Source organism: Pristiophorus japonicus, chromosome 10, assembly GCF_044704955.1.
Source record: "Pristiophorus japonicus isolate sPriJap1 chromosome 10, sPriJap1.hap1, whole genome shotgun sequence".
Lineage (NCBI taxonomy): Eukaryota > Metazoa > Chordata > Chondrichthyes > Pristiophoridae > Pristiophorus > Pristiophorus japonicus.
In genome coordinates this window covers 116,401,426-116,429,203 of record NC_091986.1, presented here as the reverse complement: position 1 = coordinate 116,429,203, position 27,778 = coordinate 116,401,426, and the positions used below count along the sequence as shown (strand labels likewise).

General features: G+C 44.6%; 1 protein-coding gene across 9 annotated transcripts in view; it reads right to left on the bottom strand.

The window, feature by feature from the left end:
• The window catches only part of LOC139275073 (synaptotagmin-like protein 2), a 144,370-nt gene extending 118,769 nt beyond the window's left edge, over window positions 1-25,601 (bottom strand). For all 9 annotated transcript variants that reach the window (XM_070892035.1, XM_070892038.1, XM_070892037.1 and 6 more), the window contains exon 1: window positions 25,104-25,601. In XM_070892035.1, coding sequence (XP_070748136.1) covers window positions 25,104-25,204 — 101 coding nt within the window. In that variant the 5' untranslated portion in view covers window positions 25,205-25,601. The remainder of the gene's footprint in view (window positions 1-25,103) is intronic.
• Between the last annotated feature and the right edge of the window lie 2,177 nt (window positions 25,602-27,778).

Here is a 27,778-nt window from a genome sequence, read left to right as displayed (position 1 = left end):
AGTTGTGATTTTTTTCTTGGTTTTCTAAGTGCCTAGCTCCTTTTTTAATCTTTAGCAATTATAGAAGAGATCCACCATAATCTTTGTAACCAACTTTGTTTTAGGTACTTATAAATTAACCCAGTATGGTCACTCTCTTGAAATATTACAATAAATCGAGTCAGTGGGCAGCAAGTGCATCATGAGTGGCAAATCATGAGACATTTTACATTTGAACATGTGCAAAAATGAATTAAAAGTTTGAAAAAGAGTACAATGAAATGTTTTTTTCTGAAATGAGGTATGTTTGATTAATTTCAGATAGTGAGAAGTTCAAGTCTAAAAAGAAGCATGAGCATGGAACGTCTTCCTAGATCAGAAACATAGAAAATAGGTGCAGGAATAGGCCCTTCGAGCCTGCACCGCCATTCAATAAGATCATGGCTGATCATTCACCTCAGTACCCCTTTCCTGCTTTCTCTCCATACCCCTTGATCCCTTTAGCTGTAAGGGCCATATCTAACTCCCTCTTGAATATATCCAATGAATTGGCATCAACAACTCTCTGCGGTAGGGAATTCCACAGGTTCACAACTCAGTGAAGAAGTTTCTCCTCATCTCAGTCTTAAATGGCTTACCCCTTATCCTTAGTCTGTGTCCTCTGGTTCTGGACTTACCAAACACCGGGAACATTCTTCCTGCATCTAACCTGTCCAGTCCTGTCAGAATTTTATATGTTTCTATGAGATCCCCTCTCATCCTTCTAAACTCCAGTGAATACAGGCCCAGTCGATCCAGTCTCTCCTCATATGTCAGTCCTGCCATCCCGGGAATCAGTCTGGTGAACCTTCGCTGCACTCCCTCAATAGCAAGAACGTCCTTCCTCAGATTAGAAGACCAAAACACAATATTCCAGGTGAGGCCTCACACCAAGGCCCTGTACAACTGCAGTAAGACCTCCTGCTCTTATTCTCAAATCCCCTAGCTATGAAGGCCAACATACCATTTGCCTTCTTCACCGCCTGCTGTACCTGCATGCCAACTTTCAATGACTGATGTACCATGACACCCAAGTCTCGTTGCACCTCCCTTTTCCTAATCTGCCACCTTTCAGATAATATTATGCCTTCGTGTTTTTGCCCCCAAAGTGGATAACCTCACATTTATCCACATTATACTGCATCTGCCATGCATTTGCCCACTCACCTAACCTGTCCAAGTCACCCTGCAGCCTGTTAGCGTCCTCCTCACAGCTCACAACACCACCCAGCTTAATGTCATCTGCAAACGTGGAGATATTACACTCAATTCCTTCATCTAAATCATTGATGTATATGGTAAATAGCTGGGGTCCCAGCACTGAGCCCTGCTGCACCCCACTAGTCACTGCCTGCCATTCTGAAAAGAATCCGTTTATCCTGACCCTCTGCTTCCTGTCTGCCAACCAGTTCTCTATCCACGTCAGTATATTACCCCCAATACCATGTGCTTTAATTTTGCACACCAATCTTGTGTGGGGGACCTTGTCAAAAGCCTTTTGAAAGTCCAAATACACCACAGCCACTGGTTCTCCCTTATCCACTCTACTAGTTACATCCTCAAACGAATTCCAGAAGATTTGTCAAGCATGATTTCCCTTTCATAAATCCATGCTGACTTGGACCGATCCCGTCACCGCTTTCCAAATGCGCTGCTATTTCATCTTTAAATAATTGATTCCAACATTTTCCCCACGACTGATGTCAGGCTAACCTGTCTATAATTACCCGTTTTCTCACTCCCTCTTTTTTAAAAAAAAAGTGGGGTTACATTAGCTACCCTCCAGTCCATAGGAACTGATTCAGAGTCGATAGATTATTGGAAAATGATCACCAATGCATCCACTATTTCTAGAGCCACTTCCTTAATTACTCTGGGATGCAGACTATCAGGCCCTGGGGATTTATCGGCCTTCAATCCCATCAATTTTCCGAACACAATTTCCTGACTAATAAGGATTTCCTTCAGTTCCTCCTCCTCACTAGACCCACGGTCCCCTAGTAGTTCCAGAAGGTTATTTGTGTCTTCCTTCATGAAGACAGAACCAAAAGTATTTGTTCAACTGGTCTGCCATTTCTTTGTTCCCCATTATAAATTCATCTGAATCTGACTGCAAGGGACCCAAGTTTGTCTTCACTAATCTTTTTCTCTTCACATATCTATAGAAGCTTTTGCAGTCAATTTTTATGTTCCCGGCAAGCTTACCCTCATATTCTATTTCCCCCCTCCTAATTAAACCCTTTGTCCTCCTCTGTTGAATTCTAAATTTCTCCCAGTCCTCAGGTTTGCTGTTTTTTCGTGCCAATTTATATGCCTCTTCCTTGGATTTAACACTATCCTTAATTTCCCTTGTTAACCACGGTTGAGCCACCTTCCTCGTTTTATTTTTACTCCAGACAGGGATGTACAATTGTTGAAGTTCATCCATGTGATCTTTAAATGTTTGCCATTGCCTATCCACCGCCAACCCTTTAAAAGTATCATTTGCCAGTCTATTCTAGCCAATTCATTTCTCGTACCATCGAAGTTACCTTTCCTTAAGTTAAGGACCCTAGTCTCTGAATTAATTCTGTCACTCTCCATCTTAATAAAGAATTCTACCAAATAAATAGGACACAGGCTCCCGCTCCCTAATTAAAGTAAAAACTCTGATGACTATCGAACGACCAGGTCAAACTGATGCACCTTTATTTGGCTTCACTAAATAAAACAGGATTATTGCAGTATTTCTCAATTCTGCACTTTTTTTTTTTGTTATGCCTCTTTGAAATCCTTAGTGCATTTTTCTACATTAAAGGCATTATATAAATGCATATTGATCTTTGCAACATTAAGATCTGATAGGTAATATGGAAATCCAAGTTTTTTGGGTTTCTTATTTATATAGCCTCACTCCCACAAAGCGAGATAATTCTTTCTGAATATTTATGCAGATAGATCCAGACTTTAAATATGCCTATTGATACGAGTGATCTTTTCCAATGTTTGAGTTTTTGGAAAGCAAACACACTGCAACTGAACTAGTCTTGACTATTCAACAACATTCTTACAATATAGAACCTGAAAGATATGGCATCAGTGGATAATTGAAGATTACGTGTCACCTGTCGCAGATGCATCTGTCTATGACAGCACTGACCACCGTCATTGTGGAGATGAAGTCCCGTCTTCACATGGAGGTTACCCTCCATCATGTTGTGTGGCACTGCCACCATGCTAAATGGGATAGATTCAGAACAGATCTAGCAACTCAAAACTGGGCATCCATGAGGCACCGTGGACCATCAGCAGCAGCAGAATTGTATTCCACCATAATCTGTAACCTCATTGCCCAGCATATCCCTCACTCTACCATTACCATCAAGCCAGGGGACCAATCCTGGTTCAATAAGGAATGTAGAAGAGCATGCCAGGAGCAGCACCAAGCGTACCTAAAAATGAGGTGCCAACCTGGGCAAGCTGCAACATATAACTACATGCATGCCAAAAGGCAGATGCAGCATGCTATCGACAGAGCTAAGCAATCCCACAATCAATTGATCAGATCAAAGCTCTGTAGTTCTGCCACATCCAGTTGTGAATGGTGGTAGACAATTAAACAACTAATGGGAGGAGGAAGCTCCCTGATTATCATCATCCTCAATGATGGCAGAACCCAGCACGTAAATGTAAAAGACAAGGCTGAAGCGTTTGCAACCACCTTCAGCCAGAAGTGGCGAGTGGATCATCCACATCGGCCTCCTTCTGAAGTCCCCACCATCACAGAAGCCAGTCTTCAGCCAATTCGATTCCTTCCATGTGATAAAGAAACATCTGAGCGCACTGGATACAGCCAAGGTTATGGGCCCCGAAAACATCCCGGTTGTCGTGCTCCAGAACTAGCCGCAACCTCTAGCCAAGCTGTACCAGTACAGCTACAACACTGGCATCTACCCAACAATGTGGAAAACTGCCCTGTCCAGCTATGTCCTGTCCACAAAAAGCAGGACAAATTCAATTCATCCAATTACCGCTGCATCAGTCTACTCAATCATCAGCAAAATGATGGAAGGTGTCGTCGACAGCGCTATCAAGCGGCATTTAATCACCAATAATCTGCTCACCGATGCAAAGTTTGGATTTCACCAGGACCAGTCACCTCAAACCTCATTACAGTCTTGGTACAAACATGGACAAAAGAGCTGAATTTCAAACGTGAGGAGAGAGTGACTGCCCTTGACATCAAGGCAGTATTTGACCAAGTGTGACATCAAGGAGCCCTAGTAATACTGAAGTCAATGGGACTCAGGAGGAAAACTTTCCACTGGCTGGAGTCATACCTACTACAAAAGGAAGGTTGTGGTGGTTGGAGGTCAATCATCTCAGCCCTAGGACATTGCTGCAGAAGTTCCTCAGGGCAGTGTCCTAGGCCCAACCAACTTCAGCTGCTTCATCAATGACCTTCCCTCCATCATAAGATCAGAAGTGGGGATGTTTGCTGATGAGTGCAGTGTTCAATGCCATTTGTAACTCTTCAGATAATGAAGCAGACCATGCCAGCATGCAGCAAGACCTGGACGACATTCAGGTTTGGACTGATAAATGGCAAGTAACATTCACACCACAAAAGTGCCAGGCAATGACTATCTTCAACAAGCGAGAGAGTCTAACCACTGCCCCTTGACATCCAATGGCATTACCATCACCAAATTCCCCCACCATCAACATCCTAGAGGTTACCATTGACCAGAAACTTAACTGGACCAGCTACATAAATATTGTGGCAATAAGAGCAGGTCAGAGATTGGGTATTCTGCAGCGAATGTCTCATCTTCTGACTTGTGCCTTGCCACCATCTACAAGACACAAGTCAGGAGTGTGATGGAATGCTCTCTACTTGCCTGGATGAGTGTAGTTCTAACAACACTCAAGAAGCTCGACATCATCCAGGGCAAAGCAACCTGCTTGATTGGCACCCCATCCATCACCATAAACATTCACTCCCTCCATCACTGGCACACCGTGGCTACAGTATGTACCATCTCCAATATGCACTGCAGCAACTGCTAAGGTTTCTTCGACAGCACCTTCTAAACCTGCACCTCTACTACCTAGAAGGACAAGGGCAGCAGCCACATGGGAATACCATCACCTGCAAGTTTCCCACCAAGTAACACATCATCCTGACTTGGAAATATATCACCGTTCCTTCATTGTCACTGGATCAAAATCCTGGAATCTTCTCCAGAACAGCACTATGGGAGTACCTTCACCACAAGGACTTCAGCAGTTCAAGGCGGTGGCTCACCACCACTTTCTCAAGGGCAATTAGGGATGGGCAATAAATGTTGGTCTTGCCAGTGACACCCATATCCCATGAACAAATAACAAAAAAAAACTATTCAAATTCCCCCAGTATCCTGGTAAACATTCTTCATTCAACCATAGCTACCACCAAAAATACATGAACTGGTCATTTGTTAGATTCCTGTTCATGGGATCTTGCTGTGTGCACAATGGCTGCCACATTCACCTACATAACAGTGCTCACATTTCAAAATTAATTTTATGCAAAGATGCGAGATATGATAAGAGGTGATAGCAATGCAAGTTATTTAATTTAGCCTATACAAAATTGCACAATTTAAGTTAGTACCAGGTACATCACCAAAAAACCTATCTAGATACAATCTCCAAAGATTCAACTTTGGCTAAAGTAATAAACTTTTAGGGTCCGAAATTGCCCCCCTCCTTAAGCTCCATCACCGCCTCCAAGAGGCGGTAATGCAGCAGATAGGCCTTACCAACAGGGGCGAAGACAGTTGTGCCAACCAATCAGAAGTTGCCCCCAGGCAGGGAGCGGGTTTCCGCCCCGTCGGGCACATCTTGATCCCACACCAACTGACGGCGACCCCCTTTCCGACCCAAGTGGGAAATTGCCCCGAGGGAGTGGCGCCTGCGGGAAGTCGTGTGTGCCTGGGCGGGGTGTCCACCCTTAAAGGGGAGGGCGCACTGCCGGCACCTCCATTTTATTGTAATTGTCGGGTCGACTCAGAGGTCGGTCCAACAAAGGTGGCCACGGGTTTGGCCGGGCTGCTAACAGGCAGCCCAGTACCACCTCTTGGATGCCAGGCTGCTGGTTAGGCCGAACCCTCCCTGGTGGCCCAGTGGGTCGAACTAAGCTTCTTGCAGAGTTCGCAGCGGCCCTCCCCTTTAACTGAAGGGAAGGATGTTGGGATACCACAGCGTGATGCAGCACGTCCTTCTCACTCTTGACATCAGCAGCGCGGTGCAGACGACTCATTGGGGTGCCCGACCCGACTGAAGGGCACTTCCACCACGACCAGAAATAGGCGACAAAGAGCCGAATATCGGCCCAAGATCCGCCCCATGGGGAGGTGCATTGTGGCTGGAGTAGGTGCCAGAAATCCTTTTGAGTGGGGAATCTGACCTGGAAAAAAGAGAGAATGGCTGAAACACGAGAGAGTGGGGACCCAGGTTTTTCAACGCTGCACTGAAGGTCTTGGTGGCGGATGTGTAAAAGAGTCATCCTGTATCCACAGTGGTGTGTATGGAGAAAGAGTCAGACTGAACACTGAGTTCAAAGTAAAGTGTGACCGTAGTCTTTTATTGCAGGTCTCCAGTGTGCCTCTCCAACCTGTGAAGCCTTCTTAAATACCTGTGCTCCCAAGGGATTATGGGATCCCTTGGGATTCCAGGGAATGAGCCCTCTGGTGGCTGTACAGAATAAATACAAGTCCACATATATAACATTTCCCCCCCCCCACCCAAAGTCAATAATGTAACTATTTACAATGTGAGTCGATCTGGGGCCCTTCTTGCCCTGGTTGATCATCTCGGTGTGAAAGCTGGTGTTGTCGAATCATTTGTTGCGCCCTCGCTGGGCTGCTGGCCTTGCTGGTTGCTTGGTGTGTTGGGCCCTGCAGGGCTATTGTGGATGATGGGTTCTGCTTTGTGGTCAACTGTGGTATCAGTTGCTACTGGTGTGTGTGTGTTGGGGGATCAAAAAAGGTAGGGTCCAAGGTGGGTTGCTCAGGATAGTCCGTGAATCTGAGTTTGATTTGGTCCAAGTGTTTCCAGTGACTGAGTCCATTTGAAAGTTTGACCCAAAACACCCTGCTCCCTCTTTGATCACGACAGTGCCAGGAAGCCACTTGGGACCTTGTCCATAATTTAATACAAATACAGGATCATTGACTTCAATCTCGCGTGACACATTTGCACCATCATGGTATGTACTTTGTTGAAGCTGCCTGCTTTCTACCTATTCATGTAGATCAGGGTGAACTAACGAGAGCCTTGTCTTAAGTGCTCTTTTAATTGCAGTTCAGCAGGTGGGATCCCAGTGAGCGAGTGGGGTTTCGTGCGGTAGCTAAGCAGGACTCAGGCGAGTCTGCAGTGAGCCTTCAGTTACCCTCTTCAAGCCTTGCTTGATGGTTTGCAGTGCTCTCAGCCTGACCATTGGACTCTGGTTTAAACGGGGCAGATGTGACATGTTTGATCCCGGTACGGGTCATGAATTCTTTGAACTCAGCACTGGTAAAACATAGCCCGTTGTCACCCACCAGGACATCGGGTAGGCCGTGTGTGGCAAATATGGCCCGCAGGCTCAGTGATGGCAGCGGATGTGCTAGCCGACATTATCTCACATTCAATCCACTTGGCGTACGCGTCTACAACCACAAGGAACATTTTACCCAAGAACGGGCCTGCAGAGTTGACGTGTGCCCTAGACCACGGTTTGGAGGGCCAAGACCATAAACCTAGCGGCGCCTCCCTGGGTACATTGCTCAACTGCGAGCATGTATTACATCTGTGAATGCAGGACTCTAAGTCCGCATCGATACCGGGCCACCACACGTGGGATCTGGCCAACGCTTTCATCATAATGATGCCTAGGTGGGTACTGTGGAGGTCATTAATGAAGGTGTCTCTGCCCTTCTTGGGGACCACTACTCGATTGCCCCACAGAAGGCAGTCTGCCTGTATAGACATTTCATCTTTGCACCGCTGGAACGACTATCTCTTCCTGCATTTCCACTGGGACACTGGACTAGCTCCCGTGAAGCAGACAGCTTTTGACTAAAGATAATAAGGGGTCCTGGCTTGTCCAGGTTTTGATCTGCCGGGCAGTGACGGGTGATTACTCACTCTCAAATGCTTCCATAACCATGGCTAGATCTGCGGGCTGCGTCATTTCCACCCCTGTGGTGGGCAATGGCAGCCTACTGAGAGCATCGGCGCAGTTTTCTGTGCCTGGCCTGTGGTGGATGGCGTAGTTGTATGTGGACGTGAGCACCCATCTCTGGATGCGGGCCAATGTGGTGGTATTTATTGTGTTTCTAACACAGATGAGACTGCACACAGGGAGGCTAAAGTAACAGTGACCTCAGTCTTTATTAAGACACTCCAGAGTGAGGAGCAGGGCTTAGGGGCCGGCTTATACACAGTGCTCCCAAGGGATGCTGGGATCCCTTGGGACTTCAGGGGATGCGCTCCCTGGTGGCGGAACATGGGAGTGCATGCTTTACAGATACACAACAGTATTTATCCCTTTACTCTCGGAAAACAGGGATAAAAATGGCTTATGGTCAGTTTCCAATTCGAATTTTAGCCCAAACAGGTATTGATGCATTTTCTTTACCCCATAGACACACGCTAACGCTTCTTTTTCAATCCTGCTGTAGGCTCTCTCGGCCTTAGACAGACTCCTGGATGCATAAGCAACCGGTTGCAGTTTCCCGACATTAGCTTGTTGCAATACATACCTGCGCCATATGACGACGCATTACATGCTAGTACCAAACACTTACATGGATCATACAACACAAGCAATTTGTTTGAGCATAACAATTTTCTCGCTTTTACAAAGGCATTTTCTTGGTTTTTGCCTCAAACCCATTCGCTCCCTTTTCGTACTAAGACATGTAGTGGTTCTAGCAGGATGCGGAGACCTGGTAAGAAGTTACCAAAGTAGTTCAGGAGTCCCAGAAACGACCACAGCTCCGCCACATTCTGTGGCCTCGGTGCGTTTTCGATTGCTTCCGTCTTCACGTTGGTGGGCCTGATGCCGTCCGCCGCAATCCTCCTTCCCAGGAACTCCACTTCAGGCGCCAGGAAAACGCACTTTGAGCGTCTTAACCTGAGCCCCACGTGGTTCAGTCGACTGAGAATCTCCTCCAAGTTCTACAGGTGCTCGACTGTGTTCCAACCTGTGACCAAGATGTCGCCCTCGAAGACCACTGTGTGCAGGACCGACTTCAGTAAACTTTCCATGTTTCTTTGGAATATGTTCCTCCCGCCAACGTTGCAAAGAGGTCGTCGACTTTTGGTAGTGGGTATTGGTCCTGCAGGGAGAAACGATAGATAGTTACTTTGTAATCGCCACAGATTCCGACGGTGCCATCTCCCTTGAGGACTGGGACAATAAGACTGGCCCACTCGCTGAACTTGATCGGTGAAATGATGCCCTCTCGTTGCAGCCAGTCTAGCTCGATCTCTACCCTTTCTCTCATCATGTACGGTACTGCTCTCGCCTTGTGATCGATGGGTCGCGCCCCCGGAATTAGGTGGATCTGCACTTTTGCTCCTTGGAATTTCCAGATGCCTGGTTTGAACAGCGAAGGAAATTTGTTTAAGACCTGGGCACACGAAGTCAGCGGGCGATAGTGCTCAGATGTCGTCCCAGTTCCAGCGTATCTTTCCCAGCCAGCTCCTGCCGAGCAGCGTGGGACCATCGCCCGGTACCACCCAGAGTAGTAGCTTGTGTACCGCTCCATCGTAGGAGACCTTTACGGCAGCACTGTTGATTACAGGAATCAGTTCTTTAGTATAAGTTCTTAGTCTCGTGCGAACTGGAGTTAAGACTGGCCTTGAGGCCTTGTTGCACCACAACCTTTCAAAAGTCTTTTTGCCCACGATGAACTGGCTCGCGCCCTTGTCCAGCTCCATTGACACCGGGAGTCCATTTAGTTCAACATTCAGCATTATCGAGGGACAATTCGTGGTGAATGTGTGCACCCAATGTACCTCTGCCTCCTCGATCTGAGCATCTGGTTCGTAGTGATCCTCCGTGGATCTGTCCTCCTCTGCAACGTGGTGGTTTGCAGATTTAACAGGCTTAGCAGCTCGCCTGCACACTCGTTGGAGGTGTCCCATTGTTCTACAGCCCTTGAAAATGTATCCTTTGAATCGGCATGAATGGAAACGATGGTCACCCCCAAAGCCAACAAGGTGTTAATGGCCTTGCATTCATCTTGATGGTGGACTCAGACATCTGCAGATGTGTAGCTGCAGGCATGTGTGACCTGCCCTGTACGTTATGATTCGAAATCATCACTTTGTTCACAGTACTTGTGTGCTGAGAGATTTGCTTAGTATTGTCACTGGTGGCAATGAACGCCTGGGCTATCGCTATGGCCTTACTCAAGGTTGGGGTCTCTACACTCAAAAGCTTGAAGTATGGTTTTGTGGCCAATGCCAAGTACGAAAATGTCTCTGAACACATGCTCCAAATGTCCTGCAAGGTGTCTCAGATCGGCGACATAACTCGCCACTTCCTGGCCTTCAGACCTTTTGTAGGTATAGAACTGGTACCTCACCATCAGAATGCTTTCCTTCGGATTCAAATGCTCTCGGACTAGTGTGCACAAATCGTCATACAATTTCTCCGTGGGTTTCGCTGGGGTGAGCAGATTCTTCATGAGGCCATACGTTGGTGCCCACAGACGGTGAGGAGGATCGCTCTACGTTTGGCAGCGCTCTCTTCCCCATCTAGCTTGTTGGCCACGAAGTATTGGTCGAGTTGCTCCACAAAAGTTTCCCAATCATCTCCCTCCGAAAATTTCTCCAGGATGCCCACTGTTCTCTGCATCTTTGGGTTCGCTATCTGTATCTCGTCGCCAGTTGGTGTGTATGGAGAAAGAGTCAGACTGAATACTGTTAGCTCAAAGTAAAGTGTGATCGTAGTCTTTTATTGCAGGTCTCCAGTTTGCCTCTCCAACCTGTGAAGCCTTCTTAAATACCTGTGCTGCCTTCTTAAATACCTGTGCTCCCAAGGGATTATGGGATCACTTGGGACGCTGGGGAATGAGCCCTCTGGTGGCTGTACAGAGTAAATACAAGTCCACATATATAACACGAGGCTCTCCAGACACAGTGAAAAGGCAGTGGGAGCAGATAGCCACGGAGGTCAATGTCAGGATTTTCGCCTCAAGGACCAAGAGGTTTAATGATCTCACACAAGTGCTCAAGGTCAGTTAATGCATCTTCAAATGTCATATCTCACCTGCTGCACCACTAGCCTCAGCTACTGCTCAAATTACCACAGCCCCCATCATTGATCATTGCTCTCTGATTTGCCTCACTCTTTGGCCGTGATTTTGGCAACAGTGGCGAGACCAGTGCGGACGGCATTGGTGGCATGTGGGGAACACACTCCCAGATCCATCCCACCCTCTCCACACGATCTTCAGTTGATGGAGCTCATTGAACCTCGCAGGGCAGGCTTCTGGCCAATTAACAGGAAGTGGGTCGATGACATCATCTGATGACACATCATCAGCCGGTTTCCTTAAATGGACAATGGCCATTTTTTTGGACAGGTGCTCTTTCAGTGTTCTACAGCATTGAGCTGCTGCAAATACTGAATCACTGCAAAAGGTGCACGGCTGCACCCAGGCTCTCCCATGACTCCCTCCAGATGCTTATGGAGGAAGTCACAGCAAGCAGGGACGTTCTCTTCCCTTCCAATGGATAGAAAAGACCTCCCCAGTACACCAACGCACTCTGGTTGCACATTGCACAGGAGAGCACAAGCAACGATGGCTTCAGAATGACCTGGCTACAATGGTGCAAACCTTTCAATGATCTCAATAGATCGCGAAACATTACTGCAAAGCCACAGTCAACCTCATCCTGCTGTGCCACTCATCACATCCCCATCTCTCTGCATTCTTTACCCTACACCTGCACATCGTTACTCACACCAACTTACCTTGCAACTCCACGCATTCCTCTCTCTGTCCACATTATAATTTCGCCATCTCACTAGCCACCCCTCACATTCGCCCTCATCCTTGTCCAATCATACCAACTAACACAAAAGGGTAGACACTGGGGTGTTTTCCCAAATGTTCATGTAGAGTTTCTGCTAATGTGTTGTCAAACATTGAAATCTTTATTGTGTACACTGTGTTCTTCGACAGATTAGTGTGCAACTTTGGAAGTGGCTTAGTGCGTTGCAGTGAATGGTCAGACATGAGGGTATCCTGCACAATGGTGATGAGTGTGAAAGGAATGGCTTGGGCATTATATGGATGCTTTATGAAGGCAGGTATGGGATGGTGATAACCTGACGCATCATGTGGCAGCCAGGGTGCACAGCGTCAAGTGAAGTAAATGTGGCCATGGTGAGGCCATCCCTGGCCTCCTGAGCAGCAATGTGGTCAGGTGCTGATGTCCTGTGCAGCATCAGGTGATTGCGGAGAAGCTTGGTGATGCCGATGTGTTTAGTGACGTAGTGTTGGGACTGTTCGTGGGGGAATTCTGAGGACCAAGATTATATTTTTTCAAGGGCACCGATGCTGCTGGAATAGATGGCAGATGAGGTCGAGATGACGGAAGAGATCTGGCAATGGTGAGAGATGTTGCTCCAAGGAGGTGACAGTGGATAGATAGTTGATTGCAAACACTTCCAAACTGCATACAGCTCAAAAGTTTCTTTCAAATCCTGAAGGCTTCAGCTTCTGATATTAGAAAGGGAATAGCTGATACATTTCATGCCACTGTCAACTAGCCAAAGCATCAGAGAACATAAGAACATAAGAATTAGGAACAGGAGTAGGCCATCTAGCCCCTCGAGCCTGCTCCGCCATTCAATAAGATCATGGCTGATCTGGCCGTGGACTCAGCTCCACTGACCCGCCCGCTCCCCGTAATCCTCAATTCCCTTATTGGTTAAAAATCTATCTTTCTGTGACTTGAATACATTCAATGAGCTAGCCTCAACTGCTTCATTGGGCAGAGAATTCCACAGATTCACAACCCTCTGGGAGAAGAAATTCCTTCTCAACTCGGTTTTAAATTGGCTGCCCCGTATTTTGAGGCTGTGCCCCCCAGATCTAGTCTCCCCGACCAGTGGAAACAACCTCCCTGCCACTATCTTGTCTATCCCTTTCATTATTTTAAATGTTTCTATAAGATCACCCCTCATCCTTCTGAACTCCAGTAAAGACCCAGTCTACTCAATCTATCATCATGCCCCTCATCTCCGGAATCAGCCTAGTGAATCGTCTCTGTACCCCTTCCAAAGCTAGTATATCCTTCCTTAAGTAAGGTGACCAAAACTGCACGCAGTACTCCAGGTGTGGCCTCACCAATACCCTATACAGTTGCAGCAGGACCGCCCTGCTTTTTTACTCCATCCCTCTCGCAATGAAGGCCAACATTCCATTCTCCTTCCTGATTACCTGTGCACCTGCAAACTAACTTTTTGGGTTTCATGCACAAGGACCCCCAAGGTCCCTCTGCACCGCAGCATGTTGTAATTTCTCCCCATTCAAATAATATTCCCTTTTACTGTTTTTTTTTCCCCCCCCCAAGGTGGATGACCTCACACTTTCCGACATTGTATTCCATCTGTCAAACCTTAGCCCATTCGCTGAACCTATGTAAATCTCTTTGCAGCCTCTCTGTGTCCTCTACACAACCCGCTTTCCCACTAATCTTTGTGTCATCTGCAAATTTTGTTACACTACACTATGTCCCCTCTTCCAGGTCATCTATGTATATTGTAAACAGTTGTGGTCCCAGCACCGATCCCTGTGGCACACCACTAACCACCGATTTCCAACCCGAAAAGGACCCATTTATCCCGATTCTCTGCTTTCTGTTAGCCAGCCAGTTCTCTATCCATGCTAATACAATTCCTGTGACTCCGCATACCTTTATCTTCTGCATTACCTTGTCGAATGCCTTTTGGAAATCTAAATACACCACATCCATCGGTACACCTCTATCCACCATGCTCGTTATATCCTCAAAGAATTCCAGTAAATTAGTTAAACATGATTTCCCCTTCATGAATCCATGTTGCGTCTGCTTGATTGCACTATTCCTATCTAGATGTCCCACTATTTCTTCCTTAATGATAGCTTCAAGCATTTTCCCCACTACAGATGTTAAACTAACCGGCCTATAGTTACCTGCTTTTTGTCTGCCCCCCTTTTTTTCAACCAGAGGCGTTACATTAGCTGCTTTCCAATCCGCTGGTACCTCCCCAGAGTCCAGAGAATTTTGGTAGATTATAACGAATGCATCTGCTATTTCTTCTCCATAGGAAGGCCTTGGGGGTGAAATTCGTAATGCCCCATTTGGGGGGCAGTAACCGAGGCGAGGCAGGACTTCCTGCGTCTGGCGCAGAAGTTCTGTCGTGGCTGCGAAATAGGGTTACCACCCCAGAGAGGAAGTGGAGTGCAATGTTGGCTGCTTAGCACTGGCGTAAACACAGGGCCCTCCCCTTCTGTTAAAGGGGAGGGCATACTGCAAGCTCTGCAGTAGGGTGAGGGGCCACTGTCACTGGGGAGTGGGGTGCCATGGCCGCAGCCCAGCACAGAAGTGGAGTGCCGGGATGCATCAGCGTGGCACGGCGTCGCGAAATTGTGATTTGGCAAAATAAATATGGCGGCTCGCACCGCCCCTTTACTTTCCACCCCGTGAGCAAAGTGTGGCCAGGTTCGCGACCCACGAGGCTGGCATGAACATCGCCCATGGTGGTCTCTCAGGGAGCTATCCAATTTTGCTTGGCGATGTCATCGTCATCGTCATCGTCAGTGCAGCAGTCTGGTGTGCTACCAGTGAGAGCAGGGCACTGCCAGTAGCAACCTCCCCACGGCAAGAAATCTTTTGCACCCTGCCAACAGGAGGTGCAAACAATGCGGATTTCTCCCCCTTTATCCACTGGCACTTCCAGTTTAGCCAATGATGCTTGAATTTCTTCTGAGTTCCAAACACTGTTTGTTTCTCTCAAAAAGAGAGAGTCAATCTCCATAAAAAGTCGAAGCATAAACATGCATTTATATACCTTTCATAGACTCAGGATGTTACAAAGTGCTTAACAGCCAATAAAGTACTTTTGAAATTGTCATAATTATAGCGAAGTGCAGCAAGGTCCCACAGCCAACGACATAAATGACCACATAATCTGTTTTAGGTATTGGTTGAGATATAAATGTTGAAAATATATTGTGCAACATGGATGGTGCACAATTTAGTTTAGATTGCATCACAACACATTAAATAGAAACTGTAACAAATTGTGAAGTAATATTATCCAAAAATATTTAACCCCTCATTAAATGTATCTAAATCATGAGGAGGTCACAGTGTAGTAATTAAGAGTCCATGGCTTTTGTAATTTGTGCAGGTCAACAACATACCAATGATGATGCAACAATCATTGCTTTTGTTCATTGCCTTTTAATCATTTTTAATCAACTTTAATGAATGGCAAATCAAATGTTCTTGTATATATATATATATATAATCAATTAAGAGTTCTTGCGTAATTTCTAATGATCACATGGCAAGTTTCAAAGATTGTGATGGAATGCCCCTTTTTGGAAAAAAAATGAACAATTATATAATGAGGATGCCTGAACGTGCTTCATAACCGATTAGTGGGCCGGAATTTGTTGGAGCAGTGTTTTACAGCACAGAAACAGGCCATTAGACCCAACCAGTTAATGCCGGCATTTATGGTCCACTCTAGTCTCCTCCTGTCTTTCCTCATCCATCTCTATCAGCATAACCCTCTATTCCCTTCTTCCTCATATGCTTATCTAACCTCCCCTTAAATGCATCTATAACCATTTGCTTCAACCACTCCATGTGGTAGCAATTTCCACATTCTCTCGTAGCGTGCTTGGTTAGTTAGAATGTTTACTTCAGCCCAAAAATGTTTTGTCTTTTAAGCTGCTGGAAGTGCAACCTGATAACGGCATAGTGAGGGCAATGGGGCATCTGGGACCTTAGTTAACCAACAGTCTATCTCCTGAACCAATGAGATTTAAGGATAAACAAATAAAGGACTGAGAAGGACGATGAATTAGTGTGTGTGAATTAAATATCAGGCACAGCGAGAAATATAGAGATGGAAAGAAAAAGAGTGGATTGAGAGAGTCAGAAAGAAAAAATATGTAAATTTAAAATGTCATTTTTTAAATCTCCAACAACATTTCACTACCTGAAGGAAGGGGCCTCCACAGTTTAAATTGTTCACCTTCTGGGCCAGAGGTTGATTAGCAATTATCATATCGTTAAAAAGATACTAGCACTATTAATTACTAGACATAACTTTCTGTGCCAAGGTTAATGGGCAATGAATATGCAAATGTAGCAACTTCATGAAACTCACAGGGAGCTTATGGTGGAGCAGCACAAATCATCCAGCAACTGGTGGTGATTCACAATTCATGGGCTATCCCTCCCTTGCCACAAGCTGCTGGCCCAGGGTGGGGTGGATTGACCCATCCACCTCCATGGCACGAACCTGGTATTGCAGTACTTCCAGGAACGGTGCAGTGGCTCTAGGCCTTTTGGCTAAGAGCATTGGCGCAGAGTGATCCTTGATGTGTGCAAGGTGACCTCTGGCGTTTGTGATTTGACAAGGAATTGGAAAGATTGGCAACGAAAAAAAAAAAATTTGCACATTAGTAATGGCGGTGTCGTTCACACACTTAGTTTTTCAGAAATTTATTTTACTTTTGGATTGCAGCTACTTATGTCGGCAAGGAAAACAGCTATTTTGCACACAGTAAGGTGCCATAAAATGAGATGAATAACTAGTTAATGTCCCACATTACAACAGTGACTACACTCCAAGAATACTTCATTGGCTGTAAAGTGCTTTGAAATGTCCAGTGGTCGTGAAAGCGCAATATAAATGGAAATCTTTCTTTCTTTTTAATCTGTTGTTGAAGGAGAAATGTTGCCCAGAAAATCAAGAGGATTCACTGCTCTCCTTCTAATAGTGCCATGGGATATTTTATACCCATCTGAACAGACAGATGGGGTCTTTGTTTAACATCTTATCTGAAAGATGGTGTCTGTGCCAAAGCAGCACCCCCTGGTACTGCACTAAAGTATCAGGCGAGATTGTGCTCAATGGAGGGATACTTAACACACAACTTTCTGACAGAAAGTGTTTTTTTTTTAATATTTCATTCAAAATGTTCATCTAGGAAAGCTACACAGGACATTGAGGAACAACTGCCCAGAATATGATCACAATTGCCAAGTATTGGATACTGTTTTGTTTTTGTTCTTTGGCAATACATTTGTTTAAGGAAAGGTAACTTCGATGATATGAGACGTGAATTGGCTAGGATGGGCTGGCGAATGATATTTAAAGGGTTGACAGCGGATAGGCAACGGCAGACATTTATAGATTACATGGATGAATTTCAACAATTGTCTGGAGTAAAAATAAAAAAGGGGAAGGTGGCTCAACCGTGGCTAATAAGGGAAATTAGGGATAGTGTTAAATCCAAGAGGCATATAAATTGGCCAGAAAAAGCAGCAAACCTGAGGACTGGGAGAAATTTAGAATTCAGCAGGAGGACAAAGGGTTTAATTAGGAGGGGGAAAATAAAGTATGAGAGGAAGCTTGCAGGGAACATAAAAACTGACTGCAAAAGTTTCTATAGATATGTGAAGAGAAAACGATTAGTGAAGACCAAAGTAGGTCCTTTGCAGACAGAATCAGGTGAATTTATAATGGGGAACAAAGAAATGGCAGACCAATTGAACAAATACTTTGGATCGGTCTTCACTAAGGAAGACACAAATAACCTTCTGGAAATACTAAGAGTTCGAGGGTCTAGCGAAATGAAGGAACTGAAGGAAATCCTTATTAGTCAGGAAATTGTGTAGGGAAATTGATGGGATTGAAGGCCGATAAAACCCCAGGGGCTGATAGGCAGCATCCCAGAGTACTTAAGGAAGTGGCCCTAGAAATATTGGATGCATTGGTGATCATTTTCCAACAGTCAATTGACTCTGGATCAGTTCCTATGGACTGGAGGGTAGCTAATGTAACACCACTTTTTTAAAAAGGGAGAGAGAAAACAGGGAATTATAGACCGGTTAGCCTGACATCGGTGGTAGGGAAAATGTTGGAATCAATTATTAAAGATGAAATAGCAGCGCATTTGGAAAGCAGTGACAGGATCGGTCCAGGTCAGCATGGGTTTATGAAAGGTAAATCATGCTTGACAAATCTTCTAGAATTTTGAGAGGATGTAACTAGTAGAGTGGACAAGGGAGAACCAGTGGATGTGGTGTATTTGGACTTTCAAAAGACTTTTGACAAGGTCCCATACACGAGATTAGTGTGCAAAATTAAAGCACATGGTATTGGGGGTAATGTATTGGATAGAGAACTGGTTGGCAGACAGGAAGCAGAGAGTCGGAATAAAAGGGCCCTTTTCAGAATGGCAGGCAGTGACCAGTGGGGGTGCCGCAGGGTTCAGTGCTGGGACCCCACCTATTTACAATATACATCAATGATTTAGATGAAGGAATTGAATGTAATACCTCCAAGTTTGCAGATGACACTAAGCTGTGAGGAGGATGCTGAGAGACTGCAGGGTGACTTGGACAGGTTAGGCGAGTGGGTAAATGCATGGCAGATGCAGTATAATGTGGATAAATGTCAGATTATCCACTTTGGTGGCAAAAACAGGAAGACAGAATATTATCTGAATGGTGACATATTAGGAAAAGGGGAGGTGCAATGGTACATCAGTCATTGAAGGTAGGCATGCAGGTACAGCAGGCAGTAAAGAAAGCAAATGGCGTGCTGGCCTTCATAGCGAGGGGATTTGAGTATAGGAGCAGGGAGGTCTTACTGCAGTTGTATAGAGCCTTGGTGAGGCCACACCTGGAATATTGTGTTCAGTTTTGGTCCCCTAATCTGAGGAAGGACGTTCTTGCTATTGAGGGAGTACAGTGAAGGTTCACCAGATTGATTTCTGAGATGGCAGGACTGACATATGATGAGAGACTGGATCAACTGGGTTTGTATCCACTGGAGTTTAGAAGAATGAGAGGGGATTTCACAGAAACATATAAAATTCTGATGGGATTGGACAGGTTAGAGGCAGGAAGAATGTTCCCATTGCTGGGGAGTTCCAGAACCAGGGGTCACAGTCTAAGAATAAGGGGTAAGCCATTTAGGACCGAGATGAGGAGAAACGTCTTCATTCAGAGAGTGGTTAACCTGTGGAATTCTCTACCGCAGAAAGTTGTTGAGGTCAGTTCGTTAGATATATTCAAAAGGGAGTTAGATATGGCCTTTACGGCCAAAGGAATCAAGGGTATGGAGAGAAAGCAGGAAAGGGGTACTGAGATTGAATGATCAGCCATGATCTTATTGAATGGTGGTGCAGGCTCGAAGGGCCGAATGGCCTGCTCCTAATTTCTATGTTTCTATGTTTCTAATCCTGTACATATCCTTCCATAATCACCTCAGCCAGGACAATAGGTTGGAAATCCGTGTTAGGATCTTTACTAATGCTACTCTATAGTTGCTGGTATGTGTGAAGCAATGGCAGCTCTACATTGTTTATTTGGTTTTTCAATTTTCTCTCCTTGTGCAGGGGAAGCACCTGACCTTCATTTCAGCACCACAGTTGTGTGACTGAGATTGCAAACTTAATATGCGAGAGAGATGGTATGGTTTTAGTGGGATAGTCACTAGACTTGGTCCCCTGGGACCTCGGTTTCAATCCAATCCAGACTAATGCGATGAAAGCTACTTTTATGAGTTTAATGACCCACGGTGAAATAAGTTTGGTCAGTCTCAATCCAATACTACTGGGCATGACACCACAGCGCAAAACTTTGACATTAATTGCCAAGTTCACTCAAATGTGGAGTTTTGAGATAAATGACAAGATAATCTAGTTTAATGGTGTTGCTCAAAGAATAAATGTTAGACCAGTGCCAGGAGAACTCCCCTACTCTTCTTTGAAGAGTGTCATGGGATCTTTTATGTCCATCTGAAGGAGCAGAAAGGGGTAGGGTTCAACATCTCATTTGAAAGTCAGTACCTCCAACAGTAAAATACTACACTGAAGTGTCAGGCTGGAATATGTGCTTGAACCCATGACCTTCTGACTCAGTAAGAGTGTTACCGTTAAGCCAAACCTGACTATTGCTCAAGGTTACTGTTCTCTGAATTAAGGGATTGAAGATGGGGTCAGTAAGTAATTTGGAAGGAACAAGGACATCAAAGACAGACAGTTGCTAGGAGCCAGCAGAGCTTGATCCCAGATGCACATGGGGAAGTGAAGATTAACCCAAGGGAACAATCAAGGAGCATAATTTGATCTAGGAGGCTAGTGGAGGAGCAGAGAATGATGCAGGTATATACTGCAGCAGCAAAGCAACAACTAGGAAACAAAGAGCAAGTCCATCCCAGAAACCAGAAAAATGGAACATTGGTGAATAAACTAGGAGCATGATTAATCCAAGACCCAGCAAATCAGAAGGACATAAATATGACTATTGCTTTACAATAACTATGGGTGAAATTCCATTTTTATTAGATAGGATTCTGAGAATCTTATCAATGTTTTGGGAACGGAATTATGTACATTTTTGCAGTATTGAACATGACTTATTTTAAAAGTCATTTACCTCTTTATTTGAAATAGTTATCGACGAAAACAGCACATACAGAAATTTAATGTGAGTGCAGAGAGAAATTTGAACTCCTTAGGAAAGGTCACAAAGATGACTCGTGTGGGAAGCACAAAACAATCATATTGGGGGCTCTTCGAAGGTTCATGTATCTAGTTAACATGGAATAGGAGAAAGCTCAACTCTGCTGGTTCATATCTGGCCCCTTGGTGCTTCAGCATTGAACAGAGCTTTTCCAAAACTTCATACCGAAGCACAGCCACTTGAAACACAGCTTGAGAGAACGATCTCAGAGTTTGTTGGGTTGATTAATCCTGCTAGATGCTACTACACTGAAGTGTCAGGCTGGAATATGTACTACCAGAATTGGTCTAGCTCTCCTTGGATACTGCTTGATTAATCTGGCTTCCTTTATAGCTTCCTGCTGCTCCTCTTCTTTCAACATGTATTTCACGTAAAGTGGAATTTCCATTGGAAAGCCCATTTTGCATCTTTCAGATACTTGCTCCCTAAACAGTGAGCAGGCCTCAGGCGGATATAGACTGGTGTAATAGGCAGACACATGGCAGATGAAATTTAATGCAGAGCAGTGTGAGTGATGCATTTGAAAGGAAGAATGAGGAGAGGCAATATAAACTAAAAAATGGATGCAGGACCTGGGGATTCTTTGAAGATGTCAGAACAAGTTAATAATGCTCTCAAAAAAGCATACAGGATGCTGGGCTTTATAAATAGAGGCAGACAGTACAAAGGCAAGGAAGTTATGTTAAACCTTTATAAATCACTGGTTCAGCTGGAGGATTCTGTCCAATTCTGGGCACCACACTTTGGGCCCAAGTTTTCCCGAGGTGCAACTTTTTAAGAGCAGAAACCGTGCCTAAAAGTGACCTTGCTATTTGCCCTGCAGCTGGAACGATGAAGGCCCTCGGCGTAGCGCAGCACAAGGGGCGGGGGCCGGGGGGGCGGGCAGGACAGGTCCCGGCGCTGAAAACAGTGCCGGGACCTCTGCACATGCGTGCTAGTGTGCGCGCGCATGTGCAGTAGCTCCTCGCCCCCGAATCTGTGTAGGCTGTGTGAGAGGGGCCCGAAGCAAGCTGTCCCTAGCCCTGGCTGAATGGGCTCCCGCTTCGACCTGTGGGAACAGTGCCTGCTGCGTTCAGCCAGGAGTACTATAAAGAACAAAGTCTGGAATAAGAAAGGGCCATTTGAATCATCAAACCTGCACCATCCGAAATCCATGCCTTATTATTGTATCGTGGAACAAGGAAGGAAATCAGTGAGCATTTATTTACACAAAGAGTAAGGACATTGTGGAAGAAGTTGCTCGATAAAGAGCAAGAGAATAATAATATAAATGAGTTTAAGGTAAGTTTCTGAAGAGAAAATGATTGAAGGGTATGGAGAAAAGCTGGGTTTCTGGGGTTGAGATTATTTAAAACGGGATGGGCTTGTTCCTAAACATGTGTCTGTTCTCCCCCACCCCATGGAGTTATATGTTTTTGCATTAATTTCTGAAGAAGCAATTACAATGAGCTTTCTCAGAGGCTCAGCCATTTGGGGGGGTTACAATGACAAAGCTAAAAATGCATTGTTGTGCAGACAGCTTCAAATAATTTGATAAACTATACAAAAATTATTGAGGGTGTAAAGATCCTGTGTTACTGGATGTTTTAAAGTACTTTATGCAGCTTTTATCTCCACCTACCTGTTGCGTGTAGATTTGTGTTAGTTTACCTAGGATTCTGTAAAAGCAATCAATATGGTAAAGGAGGGGCAGTTCTGAAGCACGTCTGATTTAGCAATGCATGAAGCAGTAAGCTTGTAATCCAAGACATACGTTCGGAACTGGCTGAGATAGTCGGTTGTGATTAAGCATGTCAACAGTTAATTCGCAAATTTACTATGTCAAAAAATAGCTATGGTGTGGGGTGGTGTAATCATTTTCAAAACAATACAGTGATTGATTTATTGGTTGATTTATTTATCATTTATTATTGATGATGGCTCTTTATTTGTAAAAGTGATGTGTTTAATGCTAAACTTCCCTTCCCCCCCACCCACCCCCATCTCGCGTTCCCTACGCCTAATTTCTCAAGTGTTGGCAAGGTTTTTCTGAGCGTACAAAAATCGACACTTACTCCCATTCTAAGTTAGTTTGGAGTAAGTTTTCGCTGTCTAAACTTGCAAAACAGGCATAAGTGGCTGGACATGCCCCCCTTTTGAAAAAAATCTGTTCTACTATGAAACTATTCTAACTCACTAGAACTGGAGCAAACTAAATGCCGAGAATTGCAATTTCTAAGATGCTCCATTCTAAACTAGTTCCTCCAAAAAAATAGGAGCAACTCAGGCCGAAACTGGAGCCCATAATGCCGAACTTCAGTTATGTGGCGAGATCAGAGAAACTGAGGTTGTTCTCAGAGCAGAGAAGGTTAAGGGGAGATTTAATAGAGATGTCTTCAATCATGAATGGTTTTGATAGAGTAAATAAGGAGAAATTTATCCAGTGGCAGAAGGGTCAGTAACCAGAGGACACAGATTTAAGGTAATTGGCAAAAAGGTACCAGAGGCAAGATGACAGATTTTTTAAAAACATTTTTTTAATAAATACAGCGAGTTCTTGTGATCTGGATGGAATGCATTCCAGATACAACAGTAACTTTCAAAAGGGAATTGAATATATACGAAAAGGAAAAAGCTAAAGGGCTGTGGAGCAAGAGCAGGGGAGTGGGGCTAATTAGATAGCTCTTTCAAAAGAAACAGCCAAAGGCACGATGGGCCAAATGGCCTCCTTCTGTGTTGTATGATTATGAGTCTATGAATTATTTTTATGTAGAAGCCAATTTGCACTCAGCAAGCTCTCACAAACAGCAATGTGATAATGACCAGATAATCAGCTTTTGTTATGTTGATTGAGGGATAAATATTGGCCATAGCACCAAGAAGAACTCCTCTGCGCTTCTTTGAAATAGTGCCTTGGGATCTTTTACATCCACCTAAGAGAACAGATGGGGCTTCAGTTTAACGTCTCATCCAAAAGATGGCACCTCCGACAGTGCAGCGCTCCCTCAGTACTGCACTGGAGTGTCAAGTCCCTGAAGTCAGACTTGAACCCACAACCTTCTGACTCAGAGGTGAAAGTGCTACCAACTAAACAACCACTGCTGCCTTGATAATCAGCTCCTAACATCTGTGCCTGCTATATAGTGGTGTACAATCTTAGTAACACAAATATGGAAATCATGGAATGGAGGATGAGTGATATCATCACAACCTCACTCCATGATTTACATATCTGACATTGATGCTGCTGGCACTTCTTTACCCAGCCTAAAAGTTTCTCGAATTTCTGATATAACACTTTTGGTGCGGACACCCAGTGGATCCAGGGCCCGTCTCAAATTCCTGCCCCACCAGGTGCAAGTGGTGACTTCTGCCCTTTCTAACCCAGGAATCTCAGGCCCTCAGTTTCTCATCTATTTTCATAGCTCATTCCTTTGATACTGGAAATCTACTTCTTGACTCTTCTCCAAAGTGCCCTCCTGAGTTTGAATGATTTCATTGAGTTTTGATAACCAAACCCGATAGAACTTAATTGTATGTAATTCAAGGTGCAGTCTGATGAAAACATAATAACCTCCTCAGATTTGTACTCGATTGATTTGGCAATATAGTTCAGCAATTTTTACTGCTGCTCTGCAGGATTCTCACATTATGTGCCACTTCCACCAACATCCTTAGATCTCTCTAAACCTCAGTTGTAGCTATTTCTCAACTGTTTAGAAAGCATGTATAGCCACTATTTTTTTTCCTATATTTAATTTCCAACACTTCTGTATAAACTTTCAGCTGGCAATTTCCTGCTCATTTACAAATTTCATCTACAATCATTCTGTAGGTCCCCGATTGCTTTCCCAAATCCAATCTGTACACCCCGCCACCACCAGTTGGGTATCATGAGCAAACTTGGCTACTTTGCATTGTGTTTCTGAATCCAGGTTGTTAACCAAAATTAGGAGCAGTCTGACATCACTCCTGTAACAATTAATACTGTTTCCCTTCTTTCAGTTAGTTTTTAAAAATCTATTTCCAGGTTTTGCCTTGAATTCCCACTGTTTTCTGCTAAACTTTCTTGTGCAACTTTGTCAAAGGATTTCAGGAAATCCAAATACACCATGACATTGGGTTTATCTCCTCAAAACACAATTGGTCAGACAGCACCTTCCGCTTCTGAAGGCATGTTGAGTGCAAACAGTTAACAATTATTATTGTACACATAATGCTTGAACTCATTCCTGATAAATTATTTCATATTTTCTTATTTTAACTGCATCCAGTAAGCATCGATAAGTAAATGTGTATTTTTTTTTTACAAATCTTACCTAATTCTGTTTTCTTCTACTTTTCTCAGCTCTGCATCCCTCTGGAGTACCCTCATGATTTTCGCCTGCTCCTCCTCCGTTAGGTGACTTAGATCAATCATCTTTTCAGCTAAATCAGACTACACTTACTAAATGTATAACTTACAAAAATTGCTTCAGTAACAGGTTCTTTGATAGAGAGAGAGAGAGAGAGAGAGAGAGAGAGAGAGAGAGAGAGAGAGAGAGAGAGAGAGAATAAGATTCTGTTACATTTCTTTGCCACTAATTTTCAGTTTAACTGTTTGCAAATATTATGAATACTGCTCTGGTGACTGGATGGCTTCTAATGGCAAAGTTACGTTATTCTCTCGAGTTAAATTCTACTTCACGTTCTCTGGTATTCAAAAATAGTTATGAAAATAAATTCTTCACTCCCTTATTGCTTAGGCCATAAGTTCATGAACGTATACTCTCTCTCAGTTGCACCATGTGTCTAGATGTTCCGAATAATATTCAACAGGCCCTGAAATGAAAAAAAAAGGTGTTACCACTCAGTTTCAGTTTAATTACACGACATGAAAATATGTCTCATTTGAATTGAATAACCTCAAAGGCATTTTCTGCTATAACATTGTATGTTCAACAATGCACAATGATTTAAAAAGTAACATTCCGTCCAAACTTCTCAATAAATTCTGGATGGTATTTAGGATTACTTTAATTTATGCTTTTTTGCCCCATTATAACAACCCCGTTTAGTTCTCTCTGCACCACATGAACAAAAAAAGCAGGAAAGCGACTGACTTTCAGACTACAGGCGTCTGCGAGTACCAGTCTATCATGACCATCATGAAGTCCAAGCTAGAACCACAGGCTCCTTCATTCGCAGGCCAGGAAGATAGTTTCCCTACAGCAGGATGGAAATCTGACATATTCATCCTGTGGTCAATGGTAAGGAATGCAGGAGCCATACTAGCACTCCACAGTAGTGAGGGAGACATAGGAGTATTCCAATTCACAGTCACAGTCTTGCTAGTCATCTTTCTATTGTACAGGATTTATTTTCCTGAACCAACATGGTTACTAATTTGTCAGTTATAATGTGTCAACTTGGCTCAGTTGGTAGTACTCTCGTCTGAGATAGAAGGTTATGGAGTCACACCCAACTATGAGCTCTATGTAGATTGACACTTCTGTGCAGCACTGAGGGAGGGCTGCATTGAGAGCTGCGATCTATTGGATGATATTAAGTTGAGGCCCAGTCTGCCGGCTCAGGTGGGCATTAAAGATTCCATGGCATTATTCAAAGAAGAGCAGGAAGTCTTGTCCAACTTCCCCGTTTCAAGCAACACCATTCAATATCTATAACTGGTTATTTATTAATTTGCTGTTCGTGTGCAAATCAGCAGCCACTTGTGTCTAAACAACATTGACTGCACATCCAACAACAACTTGTATTTATATAGCGCCTTTAATGTAGTGAAACATCCCAAGGCGCTTCACAGGAGAATGGAGACAAAAACGTTGACACCGAGCCACATAAGGAGAAATTAAGGCAGGTGACCAAAAGCTTGGTCAAAGAGGTATGTTTTAAGGAACATCTTGAAGGAGGAAAGAGGTTGTGAGGCAGAGAGGTTTAGGCAGGAGTTCCAGAGCTTAGGGCCTAGATTGAACGATTATCAGGGATGCTCAAGAGGGCAGAATTAGAGGGGCGCAGGCATCTCGGGAGGTTGTGGGGCTGAAGGAGATTACAGAGATAGGGAGCGGCAAACCCATGAAGGGATTTGAAAACAAGGATGAGAATTTTGAAAATCGAGGTGTTGCTTAACCGGGATCCAATGTAGGTCAGCGAGCACAGGGGTGATGGGTGAGCAGGACTTGGTGTGAGCTAGAACATGGGCAGCCGAGTTTTGCATCACCTCTAGTTTACGTAGTGTAGAATGTGGGAGGACAGCCAGGAGTGCATTGGAAGAGTCAAGTCTAGAGGTAACAAAGTCATGGATGAGGGTTTCAGCAGCAGATGGGCTGAGGTAAGGCCAGAGATGGGTGATATTATGGAGGTGGAAATAGGCGGTCTTAGTTTTGCTGCGGTATGTGGTCGAAAGCTAATTTCAGGGTCAAATATGACACCAAGGTTGCGAACAGTGTGGTTCAGTCTCAGACAGAAGTTGGGAAGAGGGATGGAGTCAATGGCTTGGGAACGGAGTTTGTGGCGGGGACCGAAAACAATGGCTTCGGTCATCCCAATATTCAATTGGAGAAAATTTCTGCTGATCCAGAACTGGATGCCGGATAAGCAGTCTGACAATTTAGAGACTGTGGAGAGAGGTGATAGTGAGGCAAAGCTGGGTGTCATCAGCTTACATGTGGAAACTGATGCTGTGTTTTCAGATAATAATCGGCAAGCGCAACATGTAGATGAAAAATAGGAGGGAGGGTGGGGGTGGGACGGGCGGCAAGGATAGATCCTTAGGGGACACCAGAGGTAATGATGCGGGGGCAAGAGAAGCCGTTGCGTGGGAAAAGTAATATATTGCTGGTAAAGACTTCAAGGTATTCCGCCGCCACCACCGCCCCCACTGAGCTCCTAATACAAAGGAAGCAGACAATTGCATCTGAAGTACATTAGAATTGAATAAAGGCTATCTTTGACAATGGACAAGGTGCTCATGACTAACAGCACCAGCTCCAGCTTA